Source organism: Pelodiscus sinensis, chromosome 2 (assembly GCF_052426305.1).
Source record: "Pelodiscus sinensis isolate ZL-2025 chromosome 2, ASM5242630v1, whole genome shotgun sequence".
Classification (NCBI taxonomy): Eukaryota; Metazoa; Chordata; order Testudines; family Trionychidae; genus Pelodiscus; species Pelodiscus sinensis.
The window spans coordinates 86,311,074-86,338,725 of record NC_143053.1 but is presented as its reverse complement, the minus strand read 5'-3'; the positions used below and the strand labels follow the sequence as shown (position 1 = coordinate 86,338,725).

Sequence of the window (27,652 nt, the reverse complement as noted above, 5' to 3'; positions counted from 1 at the left end):
CTATGAATAACGTCTTGGTGTAAATAGTTTGTTCAGCTCTAAATAAGAATTTCACCAAAAAAGTAATTATCTGGTTTTTTTTCCTGTGAAAGCCAGAGTAACTTAATCATCTGCTGACTAAGCAATCAACACTAACACTTTATGCATTCTTTATAACAATGAAATTGGCTCTTAATAGGGTGCAAACTAGGAATAATAAAATTTGTATAATATTTTTGTTTTTGATGCAACAGGATTATTGCCAAGTTTTTAACTCATGTACCAGTACATCATTATAGACAGTTATGTCGATATTAATACCAAAAGCTTTAAGTTATCAACAAAAGGAAGAAATTTAAAAATTACTGCTCAGACTCCATATCAGCTTGCCAGTGTAGAGAGTGTTACAGGTAAGGAATGAAGTGAGGATCAAAGATTGAAATCATCTGAAGAACGCTGGTGTTGTAAGAACTACTGAAGTGATTCCTTTATGTGCCATTCTGAGGCAAACTATGTGCACCTAAGGACTGATACTTACTTGTACAACTGTGCACAGAACTGGCATTTCTCCAGTCAAGAACCATCCACTAGCTGCAGGACTGGATTAATTCAGAGTACCAACCAGACAGCACTGGGAGATTTAGATCAAGGAAATGTCTCACTATAAAACCAAAGCCTTTTCCATGCCCATGCCTATGAAGATAACACTCCCATTGTAATATCTATTGTTCTGGTAAGACAGCAGTTATATTCTGCCTTCATGAAACAGGCTGCACATCTGCATCTGTGGAACTAAGGACATATCCCTTTGCAACGAAATCCTAAAGACATTCTTACTAATAAACAACCACAGTGTCTCCCTGTTTATCATGGATTGTCCCTGTTTATGACCACTTTGTCTACTGATTTCTGGTGATCCAAAAAAACTTAGCTGTATTTGGATTATATCTAGTTCCCTCCATGCTTTAAACTATAGCTATTTTCTGATGAAGTTTTGTGACCTTACAGTAAGGAATGGGGTAGAAATCTAACCGTAATTTGACTGTCTTTGAATCATATAACTAAATATCATTAGATGGAGATAATCTAAATATTGTTACACAAGAATAGGGATTAATTTGGTTGCTCTATACTGTCTGAGAAAAATCTCACTACATTCCCTTGGCATAGCTTGTGGTTGTGTGTGAACCAGAAACTTTGACACCTTCATTAAAAAGGTGTCACTGGTGAAGAAAAAAAACACGGAATGTAGGTTGTCATCTAAGAAGCAGCAATGGTTTTGTTCCCTCAAGTCCAGTATTCCTCATGAACACTAAAATTACTGAAGTTTTCATCTCTAGTTTTCAGGCTTTAGACAGTGTTGACTTTTTCTTGATTTTCAATTCTACTTTTGATTTTATCCTTTCAACCAAAAAACATGCTGTCTCTTAAAGAATTTATTCTAATGTAAAACATTAAGTTAACACGATGCAGAATGAACAAAGAAGCAGTCTTCAATAATTAAACACCCTACATATTTAATGAAATGTCTTGCTTGCACTAGAAGTGCTGGTTAACAGCTGCAGACTATACTTTGAAGGCGACTTAAAAGTGTAGCGATGACAAGAGATTGCAAATCAGTGCATTAGGAATTACAGAGTTTTGTCACATTAATATGCAAACAGCTTTCTTTTAAATGTGGAATTATGCCAAGTTGTTGACAGACAATGTAAATAACATTTCCTTGGTCCACATAAACATCAGGAGGCAAAATAACCACATAATATGGTTAACAACGTTTAACTCTAGAACATGGTCATTTCAAGAAATGATTGAATTCATTTTCTTACTGGCAAATATTTGACATTTTATTTTTTCTTTATTTAACTTGTGGGTTCCCATGATAGTAGTTTCCACTAATGTTTGCTAGCCCAAACTGCAAACAGCTAAGCTATAAGAAATGGTTAATAAAGTATGAAAATACATGGACCACATGTTTAACTGAACAGCAACGTTAACATGGTTTACTACATCAGTATACGTACATCAATATAATTTCCATTGATGTAATCTGAGTTTGTTTCTCCTTCAATGGTCTGCAGTCTCACTCGAGAATGATCATCTGAAATGGGAACAACAGATAAATCTAATTAGTTTGGTGTCCTTTTAATAGTCACAAATTATTTTAAAGATAAATTACAAAATCTGCATTTTTCAAGTTTCTTGTCATATGGTTCTGACTTAAAATGAGCCATCAGTTGTTATATAGACAATAAAAACTTTCATTTTGTACTTCAATCACTTATGAACCCCCAAATTCACAATGATTTTGAATCTGAATACCTCGAAGACATCTGATATTCAAACTACTGCCACCAATGCTTTTTCCTCCTAGAGAAAGTTTTTTGCAAAAGTCTAATTTCCTTTCATTAATACATTTAATAGCACTCAGTTGTCAAAGATTCAATCATTTGCAAAGTTCTTCCAATATCAGTGCAAACTGATTACGTAAGGCATCTAACAAGTTCTTGTGGGAGATCATTACTGAAGAGCCAAAACAACCAAGACTAAAAATAATTTGGCATATCAATTATATTCTTAAATAAAAATCTCTCTCTCTCTCTCTCTCTCTCTCTCTCGCTCTCTCTCTCTCTATATATATATAGTTTCAATATCTCTTTTTATCTCAGGAATGGACTTTTTGACCTGTTTTTGGACCCATTTGTCCCATATACCATTTCTCCCCCATGCCATTTATCAACTGAGATTGTTCTTTCCTGGGTGAGAAATGCTAGATGGGATCACTCTGGAAACTATTCAAACTTACACTAACAGTAAGTTGGGTGGAGCCAAAATTTCCCAACTAAAATATAAACGGGGTTACGTGTAAAGAAATGATTTAGAGTATTCCAAGAGAAATCTAGAAAACCCCCATGGAAACAAATCTCGGCCCTTGCCAATAAGAACAGGAGCCTAAAATTTGCTATGCCAGAGCTGATCAACCAAATTCAGTACTGGATGTTTGGTCAAAGCTAACAACTGATGCAACAGAGGATGGAGAAAGAGAGAGAGGAAGCAAGCCTGAGATTTGATTGCTTTTATTTTATCATGCATAACTACGTACACTATTAAAGGTCGTAAATTCTCTAGTCCTTTTGTCAGTATAGCTATTGCCTTTTAGTGGTAATGAGTTCCACAGATTTGCTACAGTATAAAAGAGAAGTTCCTTTTCTTTATTCTAAGTGCCATAGCTATTAATTTTAAAGTAAGATTCTATTCTGAAAAGTGACCATATCAAATAAAATATTGTGGAGAAACACACTTTTTTTTCCTTTCAATGAATTCTATATTCCATTTATGTTCAGTTTATGATTAAACAAGTGACCTTACAAACTCAGTCTGTGCTCTTAGGGCATGTCTACACTACAGTGAAGATCGAAGCTGCCATTGTTGACCTTCCAGGGTTTGAATTAGCAGTTCTAGTGAAGACACGCTAATTAAAACTGAGAGGGGCACTTGGGTAGATGCTGGTAGTCCTGCTTCCACGAGGAATAAGGGAAGTCGAAGGGAGAGTGTTCTCCCTTTGACTTCCTGCAGTGTGGACAGTGCCAAAAATCGAGTTAAGGCACTTTGACTTCAGCTACACAATTAATGTAGCTAAAGTTGTGCATCTTAATTCGACCTTGTCCCACATTGTAGACATATCCTAAGAGTGCAGTCTAGAGCCTTTGTTTTGTGCCTCATCACCAGAGAGAAACTTCTGCAGAACTAACAGTGACACCTGCGCAGCTGCCTGGTTTTCAGCTTATTGTTTTAGTGACATAAGTGAAACTCCCATTGTCCTCAGTGAGTATGCATTAGCATAATTATTTTGATGGTGCACAAAATGGAAGTGTATTCATTTCTTTCTCTCACTCTCTTTTAGCTGTGTCGGCTCTTCAATTAGAAAAGTAACTCACAAAACCCCAAATGAAAAACATACTCCCCCAAATAACACATACTTTTGATCACTTTTAAGAAAGGAAATGTGACTTGGAGCATACTAAAGTGGAGTAAAAAATATGTTGAATAAAAAAATACCATGTTTGCATAGTTACTTTCCAGACTGGAACCACATTTTAACAAGTGTTCTCTTATTCTTATACTGTGGGACGGTGTATTTTTGCTCCTCTTTGTTGGACCTTCTTACCTCTTTCAGGGATATTTTTCATAAAACAAGGGAACAAAAACGGGACACAACATGACCATAGTTCAATATCTCATCTCATTTTCTGTATTGTTTTATTTTGCTCTTATACATATATCCCCAATCATTGTTCTGTTGTTAGAACAGCTGCCGCACACTTGGAAGACATCTCTATTGAACTATTCTTGGGCTTTTTCCTAAAATGATCCTGAAAATTCAGAGTCGATTAATTTAAACGACTTATGTAAGTTAAGATTATTTTTATCCTATTTTTCATGATCTATTGTTTATCCAAGCTGAATTTCCTGTACCATTCAATTGTGCAATTATTTTAAATCCATCTAAACATCAACATTGTAGATTCTACTTACATTGGTCAAAATGCTGCTTCTTCATACAAAACAAACAATGGGTTTCTATTAAAGTTTACTTCATTGTGGCCTTCTGTATGTAGTCCAAACAACTTCTGGGCCATTAGCAAACTTAATACAATTCACTATACAATTCACGCTGCAAATCACTCAGTACTCAGTTATGTGCTGCTTAGGCCTATGAATGGGTAACCAGTTACCTGGTACTGGTTAACCGGTATCCAGGAGCAGTTTGCCAGGGGAGCATAAGATAGATGCCCTATGCTTGGCAGCCCCAAACATAGGGGGGAGAGGTGCGCAGAGTGTGGGACAGGTGTAGGATCCTGTATAAAATGGTTAACAAATTAAACCTAAGGTTTAACCAGTTAAGTGATTAACCTGGATTTTACATCCCTGGTGCTGGTCCAATGCTTCTCTCTCTATGCTGCCTCAGATACAGTCAGTAAGGTGACTGAGGTAGATCCACCCTCACTATAAAAGAGAGGGAACTGCGAGGTCCTTGAAGCTTTCGAACTTGCTCCTTCTCTTGGTTCAAAATATCCCAAACCTGATGATTTTTTGGCCATGCCATCTACTTAACAATATTTTGAGGAAAAGTTGAAGGTATTACCTTGGAAAGTAAAGAAGGGGGCTGAAAGAGGCTCTTCTGTTGCTTGGATTTATTGGCCATCTGAGTTGTTGTTGTTATTAAGCACTGTTTGCTGGCCAAGTTATTGTGTTATCTGTATCTGAGTGTGTAGTGTGTTATTGGGTGATCGTCAAGACGTTGTGGTAAGTATATGTAATTATTAGGCAGGCAGTGCTTTCTGTATGGAGGTTCTCTGTAGTAATTAGGAACTAAAGAAATAAATAATGAAATAATATGTGACTCCTCAATGGAGCAGAACCGAAGCCCATCACCCTACAGGACAATGGAAGCCCAACTGGGGTTGTGGTTCCAAGTAGCAGGGAAGAGCAGTGGTAAATGTCTCATATTCCACCTCCTGCCCGAACGAGTAATCAGGATAGGGATGGCTATGGTAGGATAATGGGCTAAGTGTAATAGGAAGTAGGCAGGTTGCTGTCTCCTTCCCATTTTGTGCCCCTGGAGTGAAGAGGGTTTTAGGACTCACACAGTCACGGCTCCGTCCCAGCACTTCACCTTTGGTGCTGAAGCGATGGGTTGTCCCTAAAGGCTCTGTAGTCCTAAGATATTAAACAAAACTGAACCAAATTCCAAGCCAACGTTGCCAACTGATTCTTACTTAGCTACTTTTTACACATTTGTCCCTTTTAAGTTGTTCTTCTAATTAATAGTTTCTAAGGAGGGACCTTATAAAATAACCCTGAAATATCCAAGTCAATGTTCACCAAGGTCATCCTTCTCTGCTTATTTAACTTTTTCAAAGGAATCTAACAATTTGAAGAGGCTTGATTTTTCACTTTCAGAAACCATGCCTGTTTGACCTATCAAATTACACCTGTCCAAGTGCTGTGCTGTGCTATTCTATACTTAATTAAGCTATGAATCAATTTCTTCAAAACTGGGGGGAGGCTCGTAGACATTTAATTCCCAAGATCTTACTTAAAAATTAGTAACTTTCCAATCTTCAGGCACAGTTGTTGGTTTATAGATTTTGGGGCTGATCCAGCTCCCATTAATGTCAATGAAGAGACTCCAACTGACTTCAGTGGGAGCTGGACTGGACTAGTACTGAATATCCTTCTCCATATCTCCATGATTTCACGTCTTTTCTCTTAAAACACTTTCAGGAGAACCTGCCAGTCTACTGACCTCTTTCACTTGTGCGTCTTAGTTTATCTGCTGTCTCCTTCATTTCAATCTCTGTGAAGGCTACATTTAGATTTTCCTCATACATAAATTAATAGTTAAGAATATAAATTTCCTTGATTTTCCTACAGGTTAACTAATAAAGCCTGGTAAAGTTCAATATTAAATGTGTATTGACTTATCTGCTATTTCATTAATTTATTTTTCTCCACTCTCACCAAAATGGCTGGCTTTCAGTCACACATGCAGCTTTCATTACTTCAGATTTAAAGACTTTAAAAAATATTTAGCTTCATATCGTTAGTTATCTTCATTTAACTTCTTTGCTCTTGTTACTTCATACGTGCATCTTACTTAGTAGAACCTATGTTCCACAGATAGGAGCTAGGAATACTATAGGGGATGAAGAAAGAGTATTACACAATTTCTAGGGGATTTGGGTGGCTAACTTTGTTGGTCTCTCTGAAAATCCCAGCCTGTAGTTGTGTGGTTTGGGACTGTTTTCTGATTCTTAAAGGATTTGGTAACAAAGATAAAACAGGCACTTTTTTTCTGTGTGCTCTTAATTACATAGGTTGTTGACTCAGAGATACACAAGCTATATATGCATTTAACACATTGTTTTCCAAGCTAATTCTCTGCCTCCGTTTTAGCTCTGAGCTGGCCCTATACCTCTCTAGCCTGCTAGCTACCCCAACTACCTCTGGTCCTGGGCCAGACTTGGGCAACACCTGGTAAGTTTTCTAGTATTTTTAAAAGTAATGAGCAATTCTGTATGCCTTATTTCCCTAATTCTGTGTGCCTTATGTCCTAAAACCTTAGGAATGGACACCTACTAATAAAGATGTTTCAAGTTAGGCACCCAAAATCATGTCACTTTTGAAAATTTTGGTCAATAGTTCTCTTATTTGATCAGGGCAGGTAAGGATAAAAATGAATTCTTACAGACAATATAGATCTTTTTTAAATGAAAAATTAATATTACCTAAGCCCATAAATAACCAGCATACAGACAATACTGGTCTCATGAAGAAACTCATTTAACAGTTTCAAAGCTATATTTTGGTTCTTAGTGAAAAAGAAACATAAAAACACATTGCTTTTAATAAAGAAGAACCCCATTTTGTAATTAGCTCATGGTCAGCATTTAGTGTAATGATGAAACAGCTCACAAGTTTCTGTAGCCTACTTCTCCTTATGAATAGGGCAGGCTTGTATCTAATTAAATTTACATCACTTGGGTAATGTAATGTACACTGCTATTTTGACAAGCTCCTTTTGTGCCGGCAGCTTGGTGCTATTGCTTTAATTTCCTTACAAAGCAATACTGACTACAAACAATAACGTAATGATGGCATCTTGGAGGATTTAAACAAAGAGGATAAAAGGGCTGAAAACCCTACATTAAACTCACATTCTAAAACAACATATGTTTCACTGCAAAAAATATGCCTAGAATATATGGCATCTAAACAATCTACAATACTTTTAACTTCTTAAATACAGTGTACAAAGAGGTTTTTTTTTAATTCCTTAAAAGCAGAAGCCAATATGTTGATAACTGAGGGACACAATTTTAAGAGCAGACTTCTAAAACTACCCTCCCTGATTTTGCTTATGCACCCATTTGTTTACATAAACCCCACACACGTCAGGTAATTTGGCTAATTAACATATGGCAAATGCGTGGGCACAATTTTGGAGGCTCTTCTAAAAAGTTTGCCCCTCACCATAAATAATGTGTTGTAATTTAATTTGTATTATTAAAATTCTTATTGCCAAATAAATAGTATGTTCTAATGATAACAAATCATCTCCATCCATCTATTTCTTACATACTAATGACATATTAAAAGCAAGTTGAGATATAAACAAACCACTAAAAAGCCACAGAGGTCAGCCTGCAGGAAGTGCCAGGGATGAAAAAGGACTATGGTACTGCACCCGGCCTATAGGAGGGGTCAAGGGCACTTAAACGCCATAACATAAAACTCTGACTTTAGCAATATCAAGAGTCCCACCTGTTACTCAGCTCACACCTGCGACCTATGTATGCTATTTTCCTATGGAGAAGTATGAGATCAGCATTAAGGTTCTGCATAATAGTGTAATTCGAAGAAGTATATTTTCATGTAATCGTACATGAAATTCAGCAGCTTTGCTGTGTTTATTTTCAGCTCTATAGAGATGCCAATTTTTGAGGGGAAAGATGACAAGATTTAGGGAAAAAAAGGAGTTGTAGTTAAAAAAGAAATAAACTGTCATCTGCAGGAATGTTGAGGTTTATGGGAACTATACATTTTTTACAAAAAGAAACACTGGGAACCTGAATTTTCCTCCAACTATAGGAGGAAGGAACTATAGGTTGGACCTCCCTGATCCGGCTCTCTCAGGACCTGACTGGCTCCAGATGAGGTACTTTGCAGGACCAAGGGAGATCATTTTTGGATCCTTGCCACTGGCCTCCTGGCCTGGCTGCTGGTCTCCCAGCCGACCTGCTGGGCAGCCATTGCTGTTGTGGCTCCACCGGGCAGTTCTCCATCACTGAACTCTTTGTCTCCCCTCATATCATTTAGCATCATCTCCTTTGACTTGCCAACCAAAATTGTCATGTTTTCCAGTCCATTAATTCCAGTCCTTCTCCTTTGCTATCAGCCGACTCCCCTCTGTGCTCTCATCCCTGATTTAGTCACTGACTTTCTCTACTATCCTCATTTACTTTGCACTTCTCATGCATTGAAAGAGCCCTGCCATGGTTCCTCTCCCCCATTTTCTTCTTCCACTTCTGCTGCTGAGTGTTTCTTGTAAACCACCCATGGCACTTCATCACAGATTCACTTACTCCTCACCTTCTGGTCCCTATTTAAGGTCTCCCCTCATATCTGCCAAGAATCTTGCTAACTTTTTCCAAGAGAAAATTCACAGGCTCTAACAGGACTTCTTCCTACTCTTCCCTTATGTCAACATCTTCTCCCCATTTTCTCTGTGACTGAAGCTGAGATCTTGGATCTTCCTTCTTTCTGTATCCCTCCCACCTACCTCTACAATACCCAACCTCATAATTCCCCATTCTCACCCTTTCTCTGCTTTATCTCACTCCCTCTCTCTCATCTTTTCTTCATCTCTCCCTCTCCTCCACTTCATTCCCTTAGAAATACAAACACAATGCTTTAGTTCACCCATCTTAAACCCTCCCTCTTAACCTCACTGGTCTCTTCATTTACCATCCTCTACCCCTTCCTCTCGAAAAGCCATAGACCTCCTTGTCTACAATTACAACTCAGAGTCCTCCGATTTCACCATTGGACTCTCTTCTCTCTAACTTCCACCTACTCAAGTTCAGCAAAACTATATTCACCAACATCTATAATGACAACGTCTTCAATTCGGAACAAGCACTCCATCCTCCTCAAATTGTTGGTTATCATAGACATACAGTAGGAAGAGTTATGAACACCAGTTATGAATTGACCAGTCAAACACACACCTCATTTGGAATCAGAAGTACCCGATCAGGCAGCAACAGAGTTAAAACAAAACAAATCAAACAAAAAATCCACAAACAAACGAACAGACACGAATACAGCACAGTTCTATGTTAAACTTAAACTACTAAAAAAAAGGAAACATTTAAAAAAAAGATTTGACAACATAAGGGAACTGTTTCTGTGCTTGTTTCTGTTAAATTAAGATAGATAAAAGGAGCATTTTTCTTTTGCATGTTAACATTTCAAAGCAGTATTAAGTCAATGTTTATGTGTAAACTTTTGAAAAACAGAAATCTTGCCCTCTCTAAGCTTTTGAAACTCCATCTTCTGCTGGTTCTCCTCCTTCATCTCTAATCATTCTTTCATTGTTAAATTAGGAGGTGCCACCTCTTCACAACTTTCACTCAGTCCCCATAGGCCTCTGTACTTGGCCCCTCTTCTTTCCCTACACCGGTAATCTCATTCATAAATGTGACTTTAATTAACATCCCTGTAAAGATGACGCACTGATCTACCCTTCTCCTGTCATCTACACCAAATTTGTGGCTTGGGTTTCTGACATCTCCTCTAAATGTCCAACTGTCAATTTAAGCTTAATATGGTTCAAAGCTGAGCTTTTGATCTTTCCTGCCACTGTGGACAATGCTATAATCCTCCCTATCATTCAAGCCAGTCACAACTTCACCTTGAATTGTCCCTTAGAATATGGTATCTGTTTCACCTTGTATTTAGCAGTGGCACTCTAAGTACCTTTACCAGGACAAAGAAAGAGCTTTCTGTAGCTGGAAAGCTTGTCTCTTTCACCACCAGAAATTGGTCCAGTTAGAGATATTATCTCACCCACCCAGTCTCCCGGAAACTAAAAGGAAGTTAACATAGTAGAACAATTATGCTGTCAACACTTACATGCAATGATATTCCCATATCTATTCTTCATTCTGTTCTCATCTTTCTTAGCTGAGTCCCATGGTGCAGACTGTCCTTCAAAGAAACTCTATTTAAAAAAAAAAGAAAAGAAAGAAAGGGACATTAAGAAATGCAGTATGTAGCAAAGGAACCTTAAGAATAAAGTATAAAGCAATGGAGTGAGGAAGAAACACTACAACAGACAAAATTATAGTTGTTAAAGCAATATTTAACTCATTTGCTTATCTGATAATGATACCAGGATATTCCTTGAACAGCACTTTTTTTCAGTTCCATGTTTCACATGGAGAGTTTGACACAAGAATAAAGTGTGTATCAGCAAGAATGATTTTTGTGTGAGGAGAATTAGTCAACCTTGCAAAAGTTCTGTGCTTGTAATGCTAAGTGTAACTGGCTAATGTGCATTGTGCAAATTCTGCTCCTAATTACACCAATGTAAAATTGCAATAAGCCCTGTGATACTACTGATAACAGAAACAGACACTGTATTAATAATATACTACAAACAATTTCATGTTTACCTTGGGGTAGATAGGTGGCTATTCAGTCTCTTAATACACAGCAGCATTTTTCTTAATTTGCATTCAATTGGCTCTTTATTAAAAACATTATTTACAACATTGCCAAGATTATTAGAAAGAAAGAAAAATGACAATTTTATGAAAAATACAGTCTTATTCTTTGCATTAGTTTTATTAAATACAGTATAGATGTTGGGTAAATATTAGATAAAAATGAAGGTGCTAACTCTGAATGGTGCTCTTTATGTTAATAAAAGACACTACTTGTTGGCATAAGAAAAAATAATCAAGTTCTGTTATGCACTTTTCATGGGCACTTTGGGTTCTAAAATGACTTTCACTGAGTGCCTGTGTGCACTGTGTCCATAAAAGTAATGTAATGTATCACAAATTCATTATATCATTTTATGCTGAAATATTTTCTGTGAGTTTAGTGTTAATTGGACTAATGAGGATTTTTATTGTCAGAATGGATGGTCACACTCATGTTTTAATCTTTTCATTTGAACGTACGCTAATCCAGATCCTAAACCCATGATTCACTACAATACCAGAACATTTGTTCTGGGACAGTAAAGTAAACAGTCAAGTTCCCAAGCCAGACAGGGAAAACAAGTGAAGGAAAAGGAGACAAATGGTCATCTATTTTATAAGTACTTTCTAGCTGTTTTAGTGACTAATAACTTGCTGTGTCTATCCTGCAAAGACACAGCAAGCTATTAGTCACTAAAACAGCTAGAAAGTACTTATAAAATGGACTACCATTTGTCTCCTTTTTCTTCATACCTCAAGCACGTCATCCATGAAATCCTTCACAAACTACACTAGTTAAGGGAGGAAAAGTCCAAAGAAGCTCTAAATTTCTTGCTAAAGTCAATGGGAGACAAGCCCCAAAATGAGCACTTTGAATAAATAATCTTTTATTAGAATGAAAATTTCAGTATGGAAATTTCAAATTTGTAAGTTTTTACCAATTGAAAAAAAAAAACCATGATTTTTTTTTTAAATTGAAAATGTACAGCTATACTGTGGACTGTAACATGGATACGGAATGATCAATACAGAAGCAATAATCTAAAATGGCTTTGCTTGCTCTAAATCAAGCTGCAATGGTCAACATTAAAAAGTAAACACTGCCAAGAGTTAGTGCACTGTGATGCACACACTAGGAAACAACTGCAGTATTTCAGGTAAGAATGTGTGATAACTATGATAAAAGTTGACTTTTATTGATGAATTTTGATTATATATTTAGAAATTCCTAGGATTAGAAATATTGGCACCTGTCTAAAAATATGATTGTGGGGGTTGCAAGATAGAGACATGTGCGTGTGTGTGGTCTTAAGGTCAGAGCACCAGACTGGGAGTCACTCATGCACTCTCTTTCTCTGCTTTTCTATCTCTAAAGTAAGGATCATAAAATTAATCTACCTTGTAAAGTGCTTTGAAATCATCCAATGAAGACCATTACCTAGCAAATAGTAGTATTACCATTATTCCAAAGCTGAAACACTTTTTATAAAAACAGCTAGGTTACTAGGTGACAATGGTGTAAGTACCTACCGCATCATTTACAAAATGAAAGTACTGAAAAGCAAGGAAATGAAAAGTTAAAGCCTTCATAAATTTTATGCTGCCTGCATAATATACACATTATTCACAATAAGTACAAAGAAATGCATATTTCATTACAGCACAACTTTAACTCTGATCCACTGATTTGCTTTTAAATGTAAGATTTTTTTATCTGATATTTTTAAAGTGCATATCACTTAATTTTATCAGAACAAATTTTTGATTAAGTACTTTACAGAGCTGTTTTTGATAATAAAGTTTATATGTAGTTTAACAGAAAAGTACAGAATGTTGATATATATTATACAATCATGTATATTTGGAATTTCATTAAGGCTGTTCATTGTGTCACATTGTGGACAATCAGGGTTTCCAGAACTCTGAATTACTGTGCTACCTCTCTCAGTTGAGAGTTTTAATACTGCTAAAGTATGCATCAACTCTCTGACATATCTATCCAGACAACAAACTCTTCAGATTCTGCCAGTCTAAACTTAGTCTAGCACAGTAGATTTCAACATATGTTTCGTGGCGATCTACAGACTACGTTTTAAGATTTTCAAAGGTGTCTGCACTTCTATCTGAAAAATATAGGGGTCCACAAATTTAAGATTGTTATCTGCTAGGCTGGTGGTTTTCAATCAGAAAAACCCAACTGCTGAGTTCTTCAGAGATGTCTCTTGCAGTCTTCTGCCCTCTCAAAAAACAGCCTCAGAGGGTGTTAAGTTTGCTGCTTCTTTAGACAGTATGCAGCAGCTTACTATCTTAACTGTGGTCAATAAACACTTTATTTTAACCAAAAAAATGAACTGGTATACAGTGAAACAAGTTTATTATACACAGATTTAATATACTATTTAAGGTTTAATATAAATCACAGGTTTAAGAGATACCAAGGATAAGGAATAAACATAGAAAGGGTAACAAAAAAAGACTCAAAGTACAAATATACTTCTAAGATTAAAACGTGGTTTAACTAACTAAGCTCTCTCGTTGTGTTTCTCACTAAGTTTCTTTTACAGCACAACTGACCTGACTCTGCCAGCAGACTTTAAAGAAGTCAGGATGCTCCGTTTCTGTCTCTTCAGATAAAGGATAACTTAGGGTTTCTAGCCCCTTCTATGTATAGTCCAGTAAATCTTTGAAATGTATTATTCTAAAGCAGTGGCTCTAAACTTTTCCAGACTAGTGAACCCCTTTCCGGAATCTGATTTGTCTTGCATATTCCCAAGTTTCATCTTATTTTCAAAGTACTTGCTTCCATAATAGGACAGTTTCACAGTACGCTATTACTGAAAAAATTGTTTACTTTCTCATTTTTACCATATAATTATGTACTAAATCAATTGGAATATAAATATTGTACTTATTTTTCTGTGTATAGTATACACAGTAGTACAAATTATGACATTTTACTTTATACTGCCTTCACTACTGCTTTTTATGTAGCCTAAATTTCAAAATGAGTTGTTCCTCCTGGAAGACCTCTGGATATGTCCTGGGGGAGTCCTTGATTGACAACAACTGCTCTGAAGGTTATTCCCAGATAAAGTTAATTTTCCCTGCCTGGGACAGATGTGTTGCTGTCTGAATTAGACTCCATGCTGGTTCTTTCACTGCTGGTGTTTTTACTATGCTAATGAGCTCTTCCTGTAACCCCCAATACAAATGAATAGCCTGCTGAATTTGGCCATGCCTCCTTAGAGGCATGGGTCTCATTTGTTTGTCTTTATGTTTATCAACTTCCCCTGACATGACAGGTTGAAACACATTATGTATATTATTTGAAGTTATTTTGTGAATTAACAGTACAGACATCACACAAGAATATTAATGATTAGTGAATTATTAATTTTCCAATGATTTACATGTTGTCTTTTGTATATATAGCGTGACAACAGTTTACTGTCTTGCTCTGGGGTGTTCTTAAGATCACATACAGGTATAATTTTTACATCACTTATTCGGACAGTTGTTGAGCTTGTATTTTGAGATCACTAATGAGAGAATTGCATTTATTTTGAGTCACAGTTAAGGTTATGATAGAATATTCTTTATAGTTAAAATGATTTTGGTCTAAATCCAGCAAAACTTATACCTATGGTTTATTTTAAACACACCCATGAGTGTTTCCATGAGCAGGTTATTTATGTAATTATGTGGCCAGTACAGGTTTCATGGTGTTCTTGGCCTTTCAGGCCTTGTGAATGGTATAATAAGTAAGTATGCTGGTCACCAGAACATCCCAACTGGATTTTGAAAGAAAGTTTTTTGGAATTTCCTGCTGTTTTTTTGAAGTGTTTTAAAAACCAACATCCATACTCATGAAGCAGCTCTGACGAAATATTTTATTAATAAAGGAGTCTGTCTTCACGTTGAACATCATCCCAAATATTTGAGAGGAATGTAACTCACTCTGTGGTGGCAGTCCCACTCTGCACAAAAAATATTTCATAGCGATGCTTTGGTCATTGAAAGATAATTTGATAGTGGTGGGGCCAAAGGAGATTGTATTTACTCTCAGCCTTTCCTTCTCCGTCAGCATAAATAACTGATAATCCATGTCAGTCTAGTCTTCAAATAATGTGAATCTTTCAATTTACTATGACTTAGTAAACTTAAACTGTCTGTGTAATCTATGTAATTTACCTATGATTTATAAAGCGTGTATCACCACATTATCATAACTGAAGTGTGTACATCAATTATAAAACAATTAAAGCTGACAGAGGAAAGCAAGTAAAAGGTATTGATGCCTTCTTAAAATCACTCTCAGATTCTTTGAAATTTTCACATGGCAAAAAGTATAAAAGATCTCTAAGACCTCTTTCTTTTGCCTCTTCCCTGCTCCAATTCTCTGGACTATGGATTTACAACTAAAAGGAGTATGTTCTATAGACTGAAAACCTTCCAATCTTTCGAAAGTTACCAGAAAGACTTTTGCAAGCCAGTAGACTAGTCTATCACTGCTACAAACCTTACAAATATTTGCAAAATTCTTATATATGTATGTGATCTATAAACAATTTATAACCCTTCTATTTTCTTTTGTTAATAAATCTTCAGTTAATTTACCAAGGAATGGAGGATTGCCTGATATCAGGGTAGGATCTGAAATACATATTGATCTAGGGGTAAATATCCGATCCTTTTGATTAGCAGAATGTCACATATGGTGAATTGGATTTTCAGTAACCCTCATTATATTAGACCTGCTTGTCTGGATGGGAGCCAAGGGCTGAGATGCCGAAGGAGGACTCTGGCTTCTAGATAACCAATGTTATACTGCAAAAGCCTTTTATTACTGGCTTGGTGAATCTCATAGAATAAACCACCAGATTTGGGGGATTGTCTGATCTGATTTTTGCAGTCTGCCCTGAGTGTGTCACTCTGTGTGATCCATCAAAGGCACCCACTCCCAGTCCCATAGAAATTAACAGAGAATGATATTACTTTCTACATATTACTAGACTAATTTATCTATATCCAGTTTCTTATGCAGGTTCCTATTGCTTTAGTATCTGACATTTCTTACAGAATTCAACAGCAGCAATATAATTTTCATTAAATATTATTATTTGGTTTAAAACTTCTGCAGATAAGGAAATCATTCTCTATTATTTTCTGTAGGTTTTTTGAGTAATTTCCATATACTCCTTTTTAAGATTTATAGGACCCTATTAGCTTCATCCCATTTTAAATTCTTTACGATGTTTTTGAAATGAGGTTCAATGTGAATTAATATGAAGGAGGAAGCACAATTAAAATTCTAATTTAGCAACATACTCCCTGGCATACTAGTTAGCAGTAACTTAACATAATTCATCTTCCAGATTTATTGCTAATGCAATGAATATAGTATGTTGAAGGTATTTTATGATCTTTCTTTTATAGGAAGAACCCTCTGGGCACCATATACACATTTATACTGTAACTAATGTACAGGATATATTTTCAATTTGTGTACGTAAAATTTAGTTAGTCTCAAACAGTACTTATTTCCTCTGATGAAATTAGATTCATGCTTTGGGGGGGACTTGAGTGGATGTTTTTTCTGTACTGTATTTGGGATTTTCATAAATACCTCCTGGTTTTATTCAGCTTAATATGTAATTAAAAGTGTTGTCTCTGAGTAGTCTGTCTAATACATTCTGGAGAAAGGCAGTGAACCTAGACGCCACTCATGGCAGTAAAATGTCTATAAAACAATACAAATGAAACTATACAGGCTCCACTGAATACCAACTACTTCAGTATTTTTAGAAAAACAGAATGCAGAAAGAAACTGAACTTCACATATACACAATCTTTTTTTTCCTGAATAAGAAACATGTTCTGCACTTTTGTTACTGCTTCCTCTTTCCTATATCATTTTCCATAGGATGTAATTATGCATCTCAATGGTATAACCCAAGAGTATGTAATAATGCAGAGATTTGTTTTTTATTAATGAGAGTTCCCAGCTCACACCTATCATTACACACAAGGGCGCAGGAATCAAGGTGATATATGATGTACTGATGTACCTCAAGCTATGTGGGTAACGGTTTTAGGGCTGTGGTTCTCAACTGGTGGTCCACAGGAACATTGTCCAAAGTCACATGGCGTGAGCAGATGCCGCCATTAGACTGCTTTACGCTGTGTTCACAAGCACACGGTGTGTCATCCATAGCGTCACCTAGGACACAACCGTGTTGTGTTGCCAGTAACTTCCGTTTGAGGCTCTGAGCGTCAGTGTAGCCGCCACCGTCGTGCTGAGTGGTTGCTGTGTCGTTCGTCCTGTGTTACATGTGCTGTTTTACAGGTGTGGTGTAGTCTGTTTAGAATGGCAACAACAGGAAGAAATGTCAAGCACAAGTTTTTGGAGGACTACATCAAATTCAGCTTCACTCGTCAAGAAAAAGAAGGTGTGGATTTGCCACAATGTATTATTTGTTTCAAAGCCTTGGGGAATGACTACATGAAGCCGGCTAAGCTGAAACTCCACCTCGAAAAGTGTCACCTCAACTTGCTGCAAAAGGATGAAGATTATTTTGAGTGGCGGTTATCAGGTCTGAAACGGCAGCGCCTCAACTTAACACGTGAATTCTACAATGAGACAAGCAATGCAGTGTGCGCTTCCTACATTGTTGCATACAAAGTTGCACAGGCCAAGAAGCCTCATACCATTGTAGAGCAACTTGTGCTCCCCTGTGCAAAAGAGATGGTGAGGCTTGTTCCTGGCGAGGAAGGAACAAGGAAGCTGAATGATATATCTGTCTCTAACGACACAGTATCGAGACTGACAAATGAGATATCACAGAACATCAATGAACAAGTTGTGGATGAAATAAAGAATTTCATACAATGGGATGAATGCCATACAATTGGATGAATTGACCGACGTCACATTGTGCTCTCAGCTATTGGTATTCACACGATATATGGTTGAGGGAGACTTCAAAGACAAGTTTCTTTTTTGTAAGACTCTTGATACCACCACAAAGGCTCAGGATGTGATGGAAATTGTTAAAATTTTCTTTGAAGTACATGGTCTGGATTGGGTAAATATTGTGGGTGTCACCACTGATGGTGCACCTGCCATGATGGGCTCAAGATCGGACTTCCAAACACTGGTGAAACGTGGTGCTCCAATGGTAACCGGAGTTCATCACTTCATTCATAGGGAAGCTTTGGCATCAAAAACATTGCCTGATCAACTGAATGCCATTTTCAAAGGGTTGGTGAAAGTGGTGAATCACATCAAATCATTGGCTCTGAACACCAGACTGTTCAAAAGATTTTGTCTGGACATGGCTTCTGACTTTGATGTGTTGCTGTTCTATACTTCTGTTTGGTGGTTGTCAGCGGGGAACGTACTCAATAGAGTTTTTCAACTGAGAGAGGAGTTGGATTTATTTCTCCAGGCTCAAGGGAAAGAGGAATTCCGAAATATGCCGATGCAGTCAAATTTATAACTTGCGTATCTTGTCGATATTTTTGGAATCTTGAACAAACTGAATGTTCAGATGCAAGGGAAAGGTGCAAATCTGATCTCTCACCAAAGCATCATCAAGGCTTTTCTTGACAAATTGGAACTCTGGATAGTAAGAGTCAAAGGCAATAATTTGGCTCAATTTCCATATGTGGATGCCATGCTCAGGGAAAAGGAAGCCATTCGGACACAAATTCTCGATCATTTACGGAATCTACGAGACGAATTCCAACGATACCTTCCGGAGGTGGACAGGACAAGGGATAGATTATATTTCAACAGGAATCCATTTACAACAGATGTTAATAGTGTTCCAGAGGATCTGCAGGAGGAATTCTTGGATCTGAAAAATGATTTTGCAGCTCAGGATGTGTACCAGCAGTCTACCATAGAGAAATTTTGGGCCAGCGTGACCGGGAGTTACCCAAATCTGTCAGCACACGAACTCAGATTTATTTTGCCATTTGCATCAATTTATATGTGTGAGACTGGATTTTCATGTTTGTTGCATGTTAAGTCCAAACAAAGGAATCAGCTTGCAGTGGAAAGTGATATTCATTGCGCATTATCAAGTACCACTCCAAACATTAAAAAGCTTGTCAGTGAAAAGAGAATCCAAAAATCTGTTAGTAAGAAATAAATTTCAAACCAAAATGTTCGTTGTCTGCTCTTTTTTATCATGTCTCAAAAAGGAGGTGGTCCACAAAAATTTTTTGATTGGCCTGGTGGTCCATGGACTGAAACGAGTTGAGAACCACTGTTTTAGGGGCACTCTAAACTTTGCTACCTGTTTCAAATGAACACACAAATTAACTGGGCAAGACAGGAAAAAGGATCACCCTGCTACCAGGCTGCAGTTTTGGGGGGGGGAGGGATGTCGAGAATTGTGTAGACATCTGCCGAAGCTAGTTCTGGAAAATTGGGAGTGGAGATCTCACATTAAAGAAATGAGGCAGCATTCCATGTGTCCCCCCAACTTGCCTTAAGTCTGCACATGGGATGCTTGTTTCCCTCTGGGGACACAATCTGTCTCACAATGTGTGGCAGTGATTCAGTTTTGCTTCAGTGGGGAGAGATACACCTGATGAATCACTAAAAGCCATTTGCTGTAGCACCTTAGACTGGCCCTGCTTAGCTTATGAAAATAATGATCTCACAGCAAAAGATGTGCACTATTCCTAACCTGAAAAACAAAACAGTTTTGAAGAAGCCCACACTTGGAGTATTAGTTGTTTTCAGGGAAAAGGGGAGGCCATCCTCTCACCCAGTCCAGTGAATCTTTGCAATGTGTGTAGCAGGCTACACATCTACCAGAGGATCATATCATCTTCCAATTAGGGATGCAATAGTGTAGTCGATTAACTGGCAAGCAAAAGCGTATAGGTTAAATGCTATAGACTACATGCATTTGTCCCTCTCCCCCGCCAGTAAATTTTTTAACAGGCTGGCCAGCAGCCCAGCTCAGACCTGGCTCGTGCTGGCTCTGAGACCTATCCCCACTATGGCTCTGCATTTAAAGTGTATTAGGAGCCAGGTGGGCAGGCAGCCTAGCTCAGTTCTGGCTCGTGCTGGGTCCGGGAGTTCAGCCCCTACCCTTGGCAGGGGACTGCTGCCACCCCACACTGCTGCCTCTGTATCAGAGGAAGCAGTATGAAGCGCCAGGCAGCTGGTCCGCAAGGGGAGCTGGTTTTTAAACTGGCTCCCCTCGCAGAGATAGCTCCTACCTGGCACCCCATGCCTTTGATACAGAGGCAGCAGTGTGGAGTGGCAGGGGGCTCCTCTGGAGTGGGGCCAGAGTGCCCTGGTTGCCAGCCCCATCCCCAGGGATCATAGAATAGTCAACTGATAAGAATTCACGAGGTTAATCGACTATTCCATTAACTGATATTTACCAAGCCTACTTTCAACAGCATCTTCCAAGACTGATGCTAATGCTATGCTCTGAATTAGGCAGTAGAATGTATTTATAAAATTAGCTGCCATTTTCCTCTGTTTCCCTTCATCTTCCAAAAGCCTCATCTTGAAAGGCCACCACCGCTACCACAGGTCAGGAGAGGAAAGGTCCAAAGTAATTATTAATGGATGAATTGCTGCCAATGTCTCAGGTGGGTTTAAATCCCTTCCCTTCTGAGTTCTGCAGAAAGTGATTTTACAGTATCTAGTGCTGTTTTGCTTCTCACTTTTATAAAGAAGCCACAGTAGCAGACTCCTAAGAACCTCAGTGGATCACTGAATGATATTGCAGTGTGCTGCTGATTCTAATAAAATAGTTGTTACTGGTATTAATTAAGGTTGGTCTGTGGCTCATGTTTTCCCTAGTATTTATTAAGGCTGGATCAGCCTTTGTAGGAGAAGAGGAATGGATTTATATTTTATCTGAAAATATAAAACCATCTCACAGTAGCAGCTTTAATTGGCATCGCATTGTTTATCACCATTTATGCTGAGAGGGTCGGAGTACAGGCAGTCCCCGGGTTACGTACAAGATAGGGACTGTAGGTTTGTTCTTAAGTTGAATTTGTATGCAAGTCGGAACTGGTACATATTGTAGGGGAAACTCTAGCCAAACATTTCTCCAGAGCTCAGTTTTATTCTCCCACACCTCACTTCCCTCAGTCCTTTATTCTCAAGCTGAGGTGTCTGCTGAGAAAAGCCGCTCCGTGTCTCCCTGGTTTGCTGGGGGGGGGGGGGGGGCACTAGCTTCACGTCTCCCTGGTCTGCTGGGGGGAAGCAGCTAGTGCGGGGTTGCCTCACCCAGTTTGTAAGTAGGGATCCGATGTAAGTCGGATCCATGTAACCCGGGGACTGCCTGTATGTATTTACATGTGTGCACAGGTATTCAGTTAGAATCTGAAAACATTTTGTGTTTCTTACTCTTCTATACTTTCTTCCAGAAAAGCCCTTCAGATTGCCTTTGTCACAAGCAAAGCATTTCTTGCAAAGCAGCTCTTAAAAATCAGAAATCTCTCAGTTACCATATTTCTGTGTTAAATTCAGGAATCTTAACTGACATGTGGGTTCAGAAAAGATGTTTAAAAGTCTTAGAATTCTTCTTCAGGATAAAGAATTTCTAATCCTATCCCCTCTCCTGATAGAGCCTATCACCTCTTCTCTGGACCCCCCCACCCTGAGTTACACTGTGATGTTTGAATTACTTTACATATAATGAGAGCTTGCCTGAGGGAACAGTTTCAAAGAGCTAATGAAATGTCAATTAAAGCTGAACATGAAGCTACAATGTGCTGCGAAGAAGGTCACAGGAGTTACTATTTTTTTCCCTCCGTACAAGAAAAGGAAAGAGATGGGAAATGGATTTAAATATAACCAATATTTTGAAAAACAAAATCAAAATATTTTTTAAAATAGCAAGAAAAGAAATATTACAAAAATGTTTGTTAAGATTTTGAGCTCCAAATAATAATTTTAAAATAATTATTAGTATGAGTACAATATTCCTTTGTTTATTTATGTCAATGAGCTCAATTCAATGGAAAGTGCAATCAACTGGAGACTCCCATTCATATATGCTCTGCACCTCTGCTCTTTGGAGAGCCCCCTTATGTGAAGGAAAAATTCTAACTGGGTGAGTAATATTTACCCAATTCTGTGAGCCACAATAGTAAGTTATAAATTTGTCAGACAACTGCACTCTGACACATTTCTAGACAAACCAAAAGAAAGTCCTAATATTATTTGTTTTTATTTTATCAAGAGAATGAAATCACTCTAAATACATTGAGCTCAGAATTTAAAAGAAAAGCAGCTAAAAGATGGAACAGGAACATGCTGACTTTTTCAAATTAATAGCTGACTCCAGCAGAAGAAACTTGATCATATCCATTGGTAGTCATGTAGTTGTTCATTTAGAATAATAATGTTTAGAAATACCTTGAAAGTAATAAAACTCCCAGGAAGATGGGGGCTACTGCTCAGAAAACATTGCTGGTGAAAATAAAGCCAAAAGTGGTAGGAGACAAAAGCAAACAAAAACAGTGAGTTTTGGAAAGCAAATATGAAAGACTCCTACCTTCAACTATATTGTAACATACAATCAACTGACCTGAACTTTCAAAAGCAATAAAGTACTATCCAGAGATTGATAGTTCATTCAATGAACCACAAAGGCTCCTCCTCTACATGGGCCATTTTAGGTAAGACAGAAAGGATAATAAGAAAAAAAAACAGGCTTGAGTAATATGGTTTTAATTCTGCTAAGGAGAAACGTGACATACTAACAAACCACAAGAGCAAAGCTTGGAACTCATATATGGACCACAGAGTTTTATGCACATTCTGTTTTCTCCACAGGAAAATGTTTCATATTATAAGGAAAGTAAGAACACTACAGCAGGCCAAGACACACAAGGGCCATACTTGCAATGTCCTTTCAAAGAAACAAATAAAACCACTTTCCTGCTAGGGTGTTCTATTCTCCACATGGCTATATACAGAAAGGTCTGCCTCGAAGTCACCACTGTTTGCAATCACACTTTTTTGTTGGTTTGAGAAGATACTTGTCTCTTCCTTTCGGAGACACTTCTCACCCTCTCTCATTCCTTCTGAGTTTCCCCTTGTTGTAAAATAAAGAGAGCCCTAAACACCAGCCTCCTTTCCAACCAACAGGCCTTTCCAACATCTGGGTTACTGTCCAGTCTACTCTGGTGACTATGACTTCCAGCCTGCTTGCGCTTCTGGTCCGAGGAGAAAAATGAAACCTGTGGCACCAGCAGGATCCCTCAACAGTGAGGAGTATGCCTGCCAGTCCTGCATCTGGAACTCCCAGCTCAGGCTCTGAACAGAGTTAACAGTCTGGGTTTTCTTCCCACTGTCATCCTGAGGCCTCTTCCTCTTTATCAGAAACTGTGTCCCCTGTCCAACAGGTATTAATTAACCTAGAGAAAAATACTGGTCCTAGAGGTTTCCTCATCATCCTTACAGATAAATCCCATCACATTATAATTTAGAAAAATATTTAAAATATATAGAAAATAATCAGAATAAAAATAGTAAATGCGAACTGTTTTTTTTAATATACTAATTTCAAAACATGTGACTATAATGTTTCTGTATAGCCTCACATCTACTTGCAGCTGATATAGGTAAGGGGGTGTCTGAAAAAATTGAATTGCCTTATTTTGATGTCTGACCTGTACGTATGAAACCCTCTAATTCAAAGTGATCTAAAATCAGGAGCAACTTACCAAATGCTCTTAAAAATGCATCTGGAACAACAAAAGAAAAAAAAAAAGCAATGGTCTGTCACTGCCTAAGTTTGCAATAGTAGGGATGGAAGGATGAACTATGTGCTGTTGCATAAGAAACCCACTTGATTAACAAAGGAGCAGTATTAATAAACAGGAGCGGCCCTAGATGAGCTGCCGGCAACTGGCTCCCTAGGCGAAACGCGCAATCGGCACCCTCGCCTCCAAAGCCCTCAATGGCCATTTATCTTGGCGCCCTAGGTGACTGCCTAGTTCTCCTGTATTGACGGGCCGCCACTGTTAATAAATTCTGGAAGATGTAGTGTCCAGTCCCTATAGACTAGTAAGAAAGATTGTCCTGCTACCAGGCCTTTGAAGGGAGAAAATCTACCGAGCAATGCAGTAGGATGTTGAAGATGTTCCTTACATATAAATGCTGTGTAGGTTTTTGTATGGGACCTCTGGCGCTCTGAACTTCTGCTACTGTTTCCCATATTATCAAAGGATACTTTATAAAAACAATTAGAGTTCTGAATGGTCTTTGTTGCATTTCTTACTTTCTTTAAGGTAGTTGAGAAAAAGCAACAATGCTGTTTCAAAACAGTGGTGATTTTTAGTATCCTGCAATCTGTAAATATCTGCTTTATATCTACATCTGGTTTTGCAGATTGATTGTGGACACAAATTTTGTATCTGTGCAGGGCTATAAGTGAGCTTGTCTTCTTCTTCCTATATATTTTAGAAATATGTATCTGTGTCTCTGCCCATGAGACTGTTGTTCAGGAACTCTTCCTGAATGGTAAGAGCTAGGATCTCCAAATTCGGTAGGCATTTCCTCTTATCATAACTTACAGCAAGATAGTGGTTTGGTCATACCAGGATAATGGGATGTGCCTGGATTGATATTTTCTCATAAAGTAGAAAGGGAGGGCTCTGGTGGCAGGGACAGTTATACAGGTTGGACCTCCAAAACCCAGGATTCCCTCATCCAGCAGCATCTGTGGTAGCAGGGCTGGGGACGCGGAAGCTGTAGCAGTGGGGCTGGGCCCAAAGCAGTCCGGGGCTGCCGGGGCAACAGCAGCACAGCAGCCTGGTGGCAGGGTGGCTAGGGTAAGCAGCAGGGAGGGAAGGTGGGCTGGGAAGCTGGTAGGAGACCCCCCTGCTCCGGCAAATTCCCTCGTTCGGGACTGGTCAGGTCCTGAGGGTGCCGGACCAGAGAGGTCCAACCTGTACTATAGAACGACCACAAGAGGACAGTAAGACTGCTATTTATATCTTCAGATAGCCACATGTTTTTGCAGCTTTATATCTTCAGATATCCACATCTGTCAGATTTTGCTGCAGCGGCCATGGACAGGTGCTTCTCACCTGACCCCAAGCTACTGTGGCAAGAGAAGGCTGGAGTTGTGCTCTCTCCCCAGCTGTGGCCTGCATACTGAATCCCTCATCCCCAAGTCCACCCCAGAATAATGATCTAAATTTAAAAACAAAAACAAAACTTATTTAAGCTAAGGACCCAAGCAATGTTGGGTAAATCTTCTATTATTTTATATACTGTAGTACTGTTTCATTGGTTAAAACTAACACAATTTGGGTTGCGAACTTTCAAAAGTATTAGTAGAATATATATTTTAACATAAGAGAAAGATTAGGAAAATAGCTCCCTGTTCTTATCCCTCATGCACACTTTATTCAGATATGTAATGGGGAGAGAAGGAGGGAAATCACAGGCAGTTGACTCAGACTCAATTGATGGCTCCAGAGAAGCAGAAGTGGTTTGTGTTGTTTTAACAGTGAAGAAGAAAAACATTTTGGTTTAATATTCCATCCACACAAACTGTCACTCCCTCAAAAACATGTTTACATCACTGTTCTGACATCAGATTGTTGGTATTACTATCTTGTCACCACATCAACAGCAGAACAAATCGCATGACTGAAAGCTTGCAACAAAAAAGACTAGCTATGCCATTATAATGGAACTTTTACATGCCCAATTCCATATGACTCAAAGCAGCTGGAATTGCTTGAAGATCTGACAAAAGAACCCCAGAATTCTTATAAACATATGTTTACTATCCAACATAACAAGGGTTCTAATCACTACAGTTTGAGTTCCTTTCTTTGCCCTTTTTTTTTACACCACACACACAAATTCAAAGCCACGGCACCTCTATAATGGCTAGATATGGGAGAACATGGGAAATTCTAATATTAGTTGTCATCATCAGAGAATATTCAGCATGTTTTCTGATAGGATTACAGTGGAATAGGTGTATGGTGGAATGACAGCAAAGCCAACATCCATCATCTGTGATAGCAATTCAAGTGCCTCAGAAGACAAAGGCACAAATTTACTGTTGTTTTCTGGTTTGGAAGCATTTTACATGTACTTTGCACTGGTGTCAACAACTGCCCAAGGGTGTAGGAAAGTGATGACTCAGACCCGCGGTTCACAGGAAACATAAAAGAAAGGATAGCTAATGAAACTAATTTAGGTCTAAAGAAAAGCATTCCTCTTGTCAGGTGAAGTACTAAGCATACTAGACACGAGAGCAAGTTTTGATAACAGGGCACAGAGCTGAGTGGTTGACAATGAAAAGTAACACATCAGTTAATGGAATTAGATTTGTCTTTTTAAAATGAATTTTCCTCCACAAGTGTGCAAGAACCTGTTGCATAAAATAAAGAACACGAATTGTGCAAAAAACTTGAATTATGCATGGCTTCAAGAACAAAAAAGGGAATAACAACGGTTCTGCAGGTAATATCACACCCACGACATTATGAGGAGGATCTTTTTTGATGTCAGAGAGCTCTGCAAACATATAACCTTGTTAGACTCTTTGTTCAGACTTTATTTTTGTTGAATATCTAAAGAATCTTTCAGTAATAAAGACTTAGGCTTAGCAGCATTTGTTATGTACAAACTGCCTCTCTGGTTGCTGTTTGTATACTCTTAGCAAAATATAGCAATTTATCAGTACTGCATGGACATTTCAAGATTTATATACATTGACAGTCTACATTTGTATTCTATGTTTCCTTTCATTAGACTCATACACTCAGGTTAGATTAATTGATGGGGACCGACATTATAAAAACTCAGCTGAATAACAACAGATGCCTTTATTCTCTGCATCTTGCCATAGAACAAAACTTTTTAAAATTGAATCTCTGTATAAATATTTCTTTTATAGGCAATATGAAAGTTCCAGGCATCTGTTTCTCATTAAACAAATTACATATTGTTTAAAATAATCTAATAAAGTACATATTTATGACATTTCTACTAACAAAACTGTACAGATATTAATATACTAAGAAATCTAAACACTACAGACCAAATTTTATCAAGAAAAATACACTGGACTATGGACCAAAAAAGAAACTAACTGTGCACACAGAGTGGCTAACTCTGCTACACACAAACTAATAACCACACCCAGTGGCGGATGAGAGTTTTGCGGGGCCCAGGGCACGAGGCCTATTGAAACGGGGGCCCAGGGCAGTACAATTTCGTACATGCACCACGGCCACAGCCGAGAGATAGTAGCATGTGTGTGGGGCCTATTGAAGCACTGGGCCCGGGGCAGCCGCCCTGCTCGCCCTGCTGTATATCTGCCGCTGCCCACACCACAATTCTGACTAAAATACCATAGGCTGAAATAAACATTCAC

The 27,652-nt window shown here is 38.2% G+C and overlaps 1 protein-coding gene across 10 annotated transcripts in view; it reads right to left on the bottom strand.

The window, feature by feature from the left end:
- The window catches only part of PTPRM (protein tyrosine phosphatase receptor type M), a 700,717-nt gene that overhangs the window by 72,312 nt on the left and 600,753 nt on the right, over window positions 1-27,652 (bottom strand). For all 10 annotated transcript variants that reach the window (XM_075920958.2, XM_075920953.2, XM_075920954.2 and 7 more), the window contains 2 exons: window positions 10,681-10,768; window positions 2,004-2,080 (listed from right to left, as the gene is read on the bottom strand). In XM_075920958.2, coding sequence (XP_075777073.1) covers window positions 2,004-2,080; window positions 10,681-10,768 — 165 coding nt within the window. The remainder of the gene's footprint in view (window positions 1-2,003; window positions 2,081-10,680; window positions 10,769-27,652) is intronic.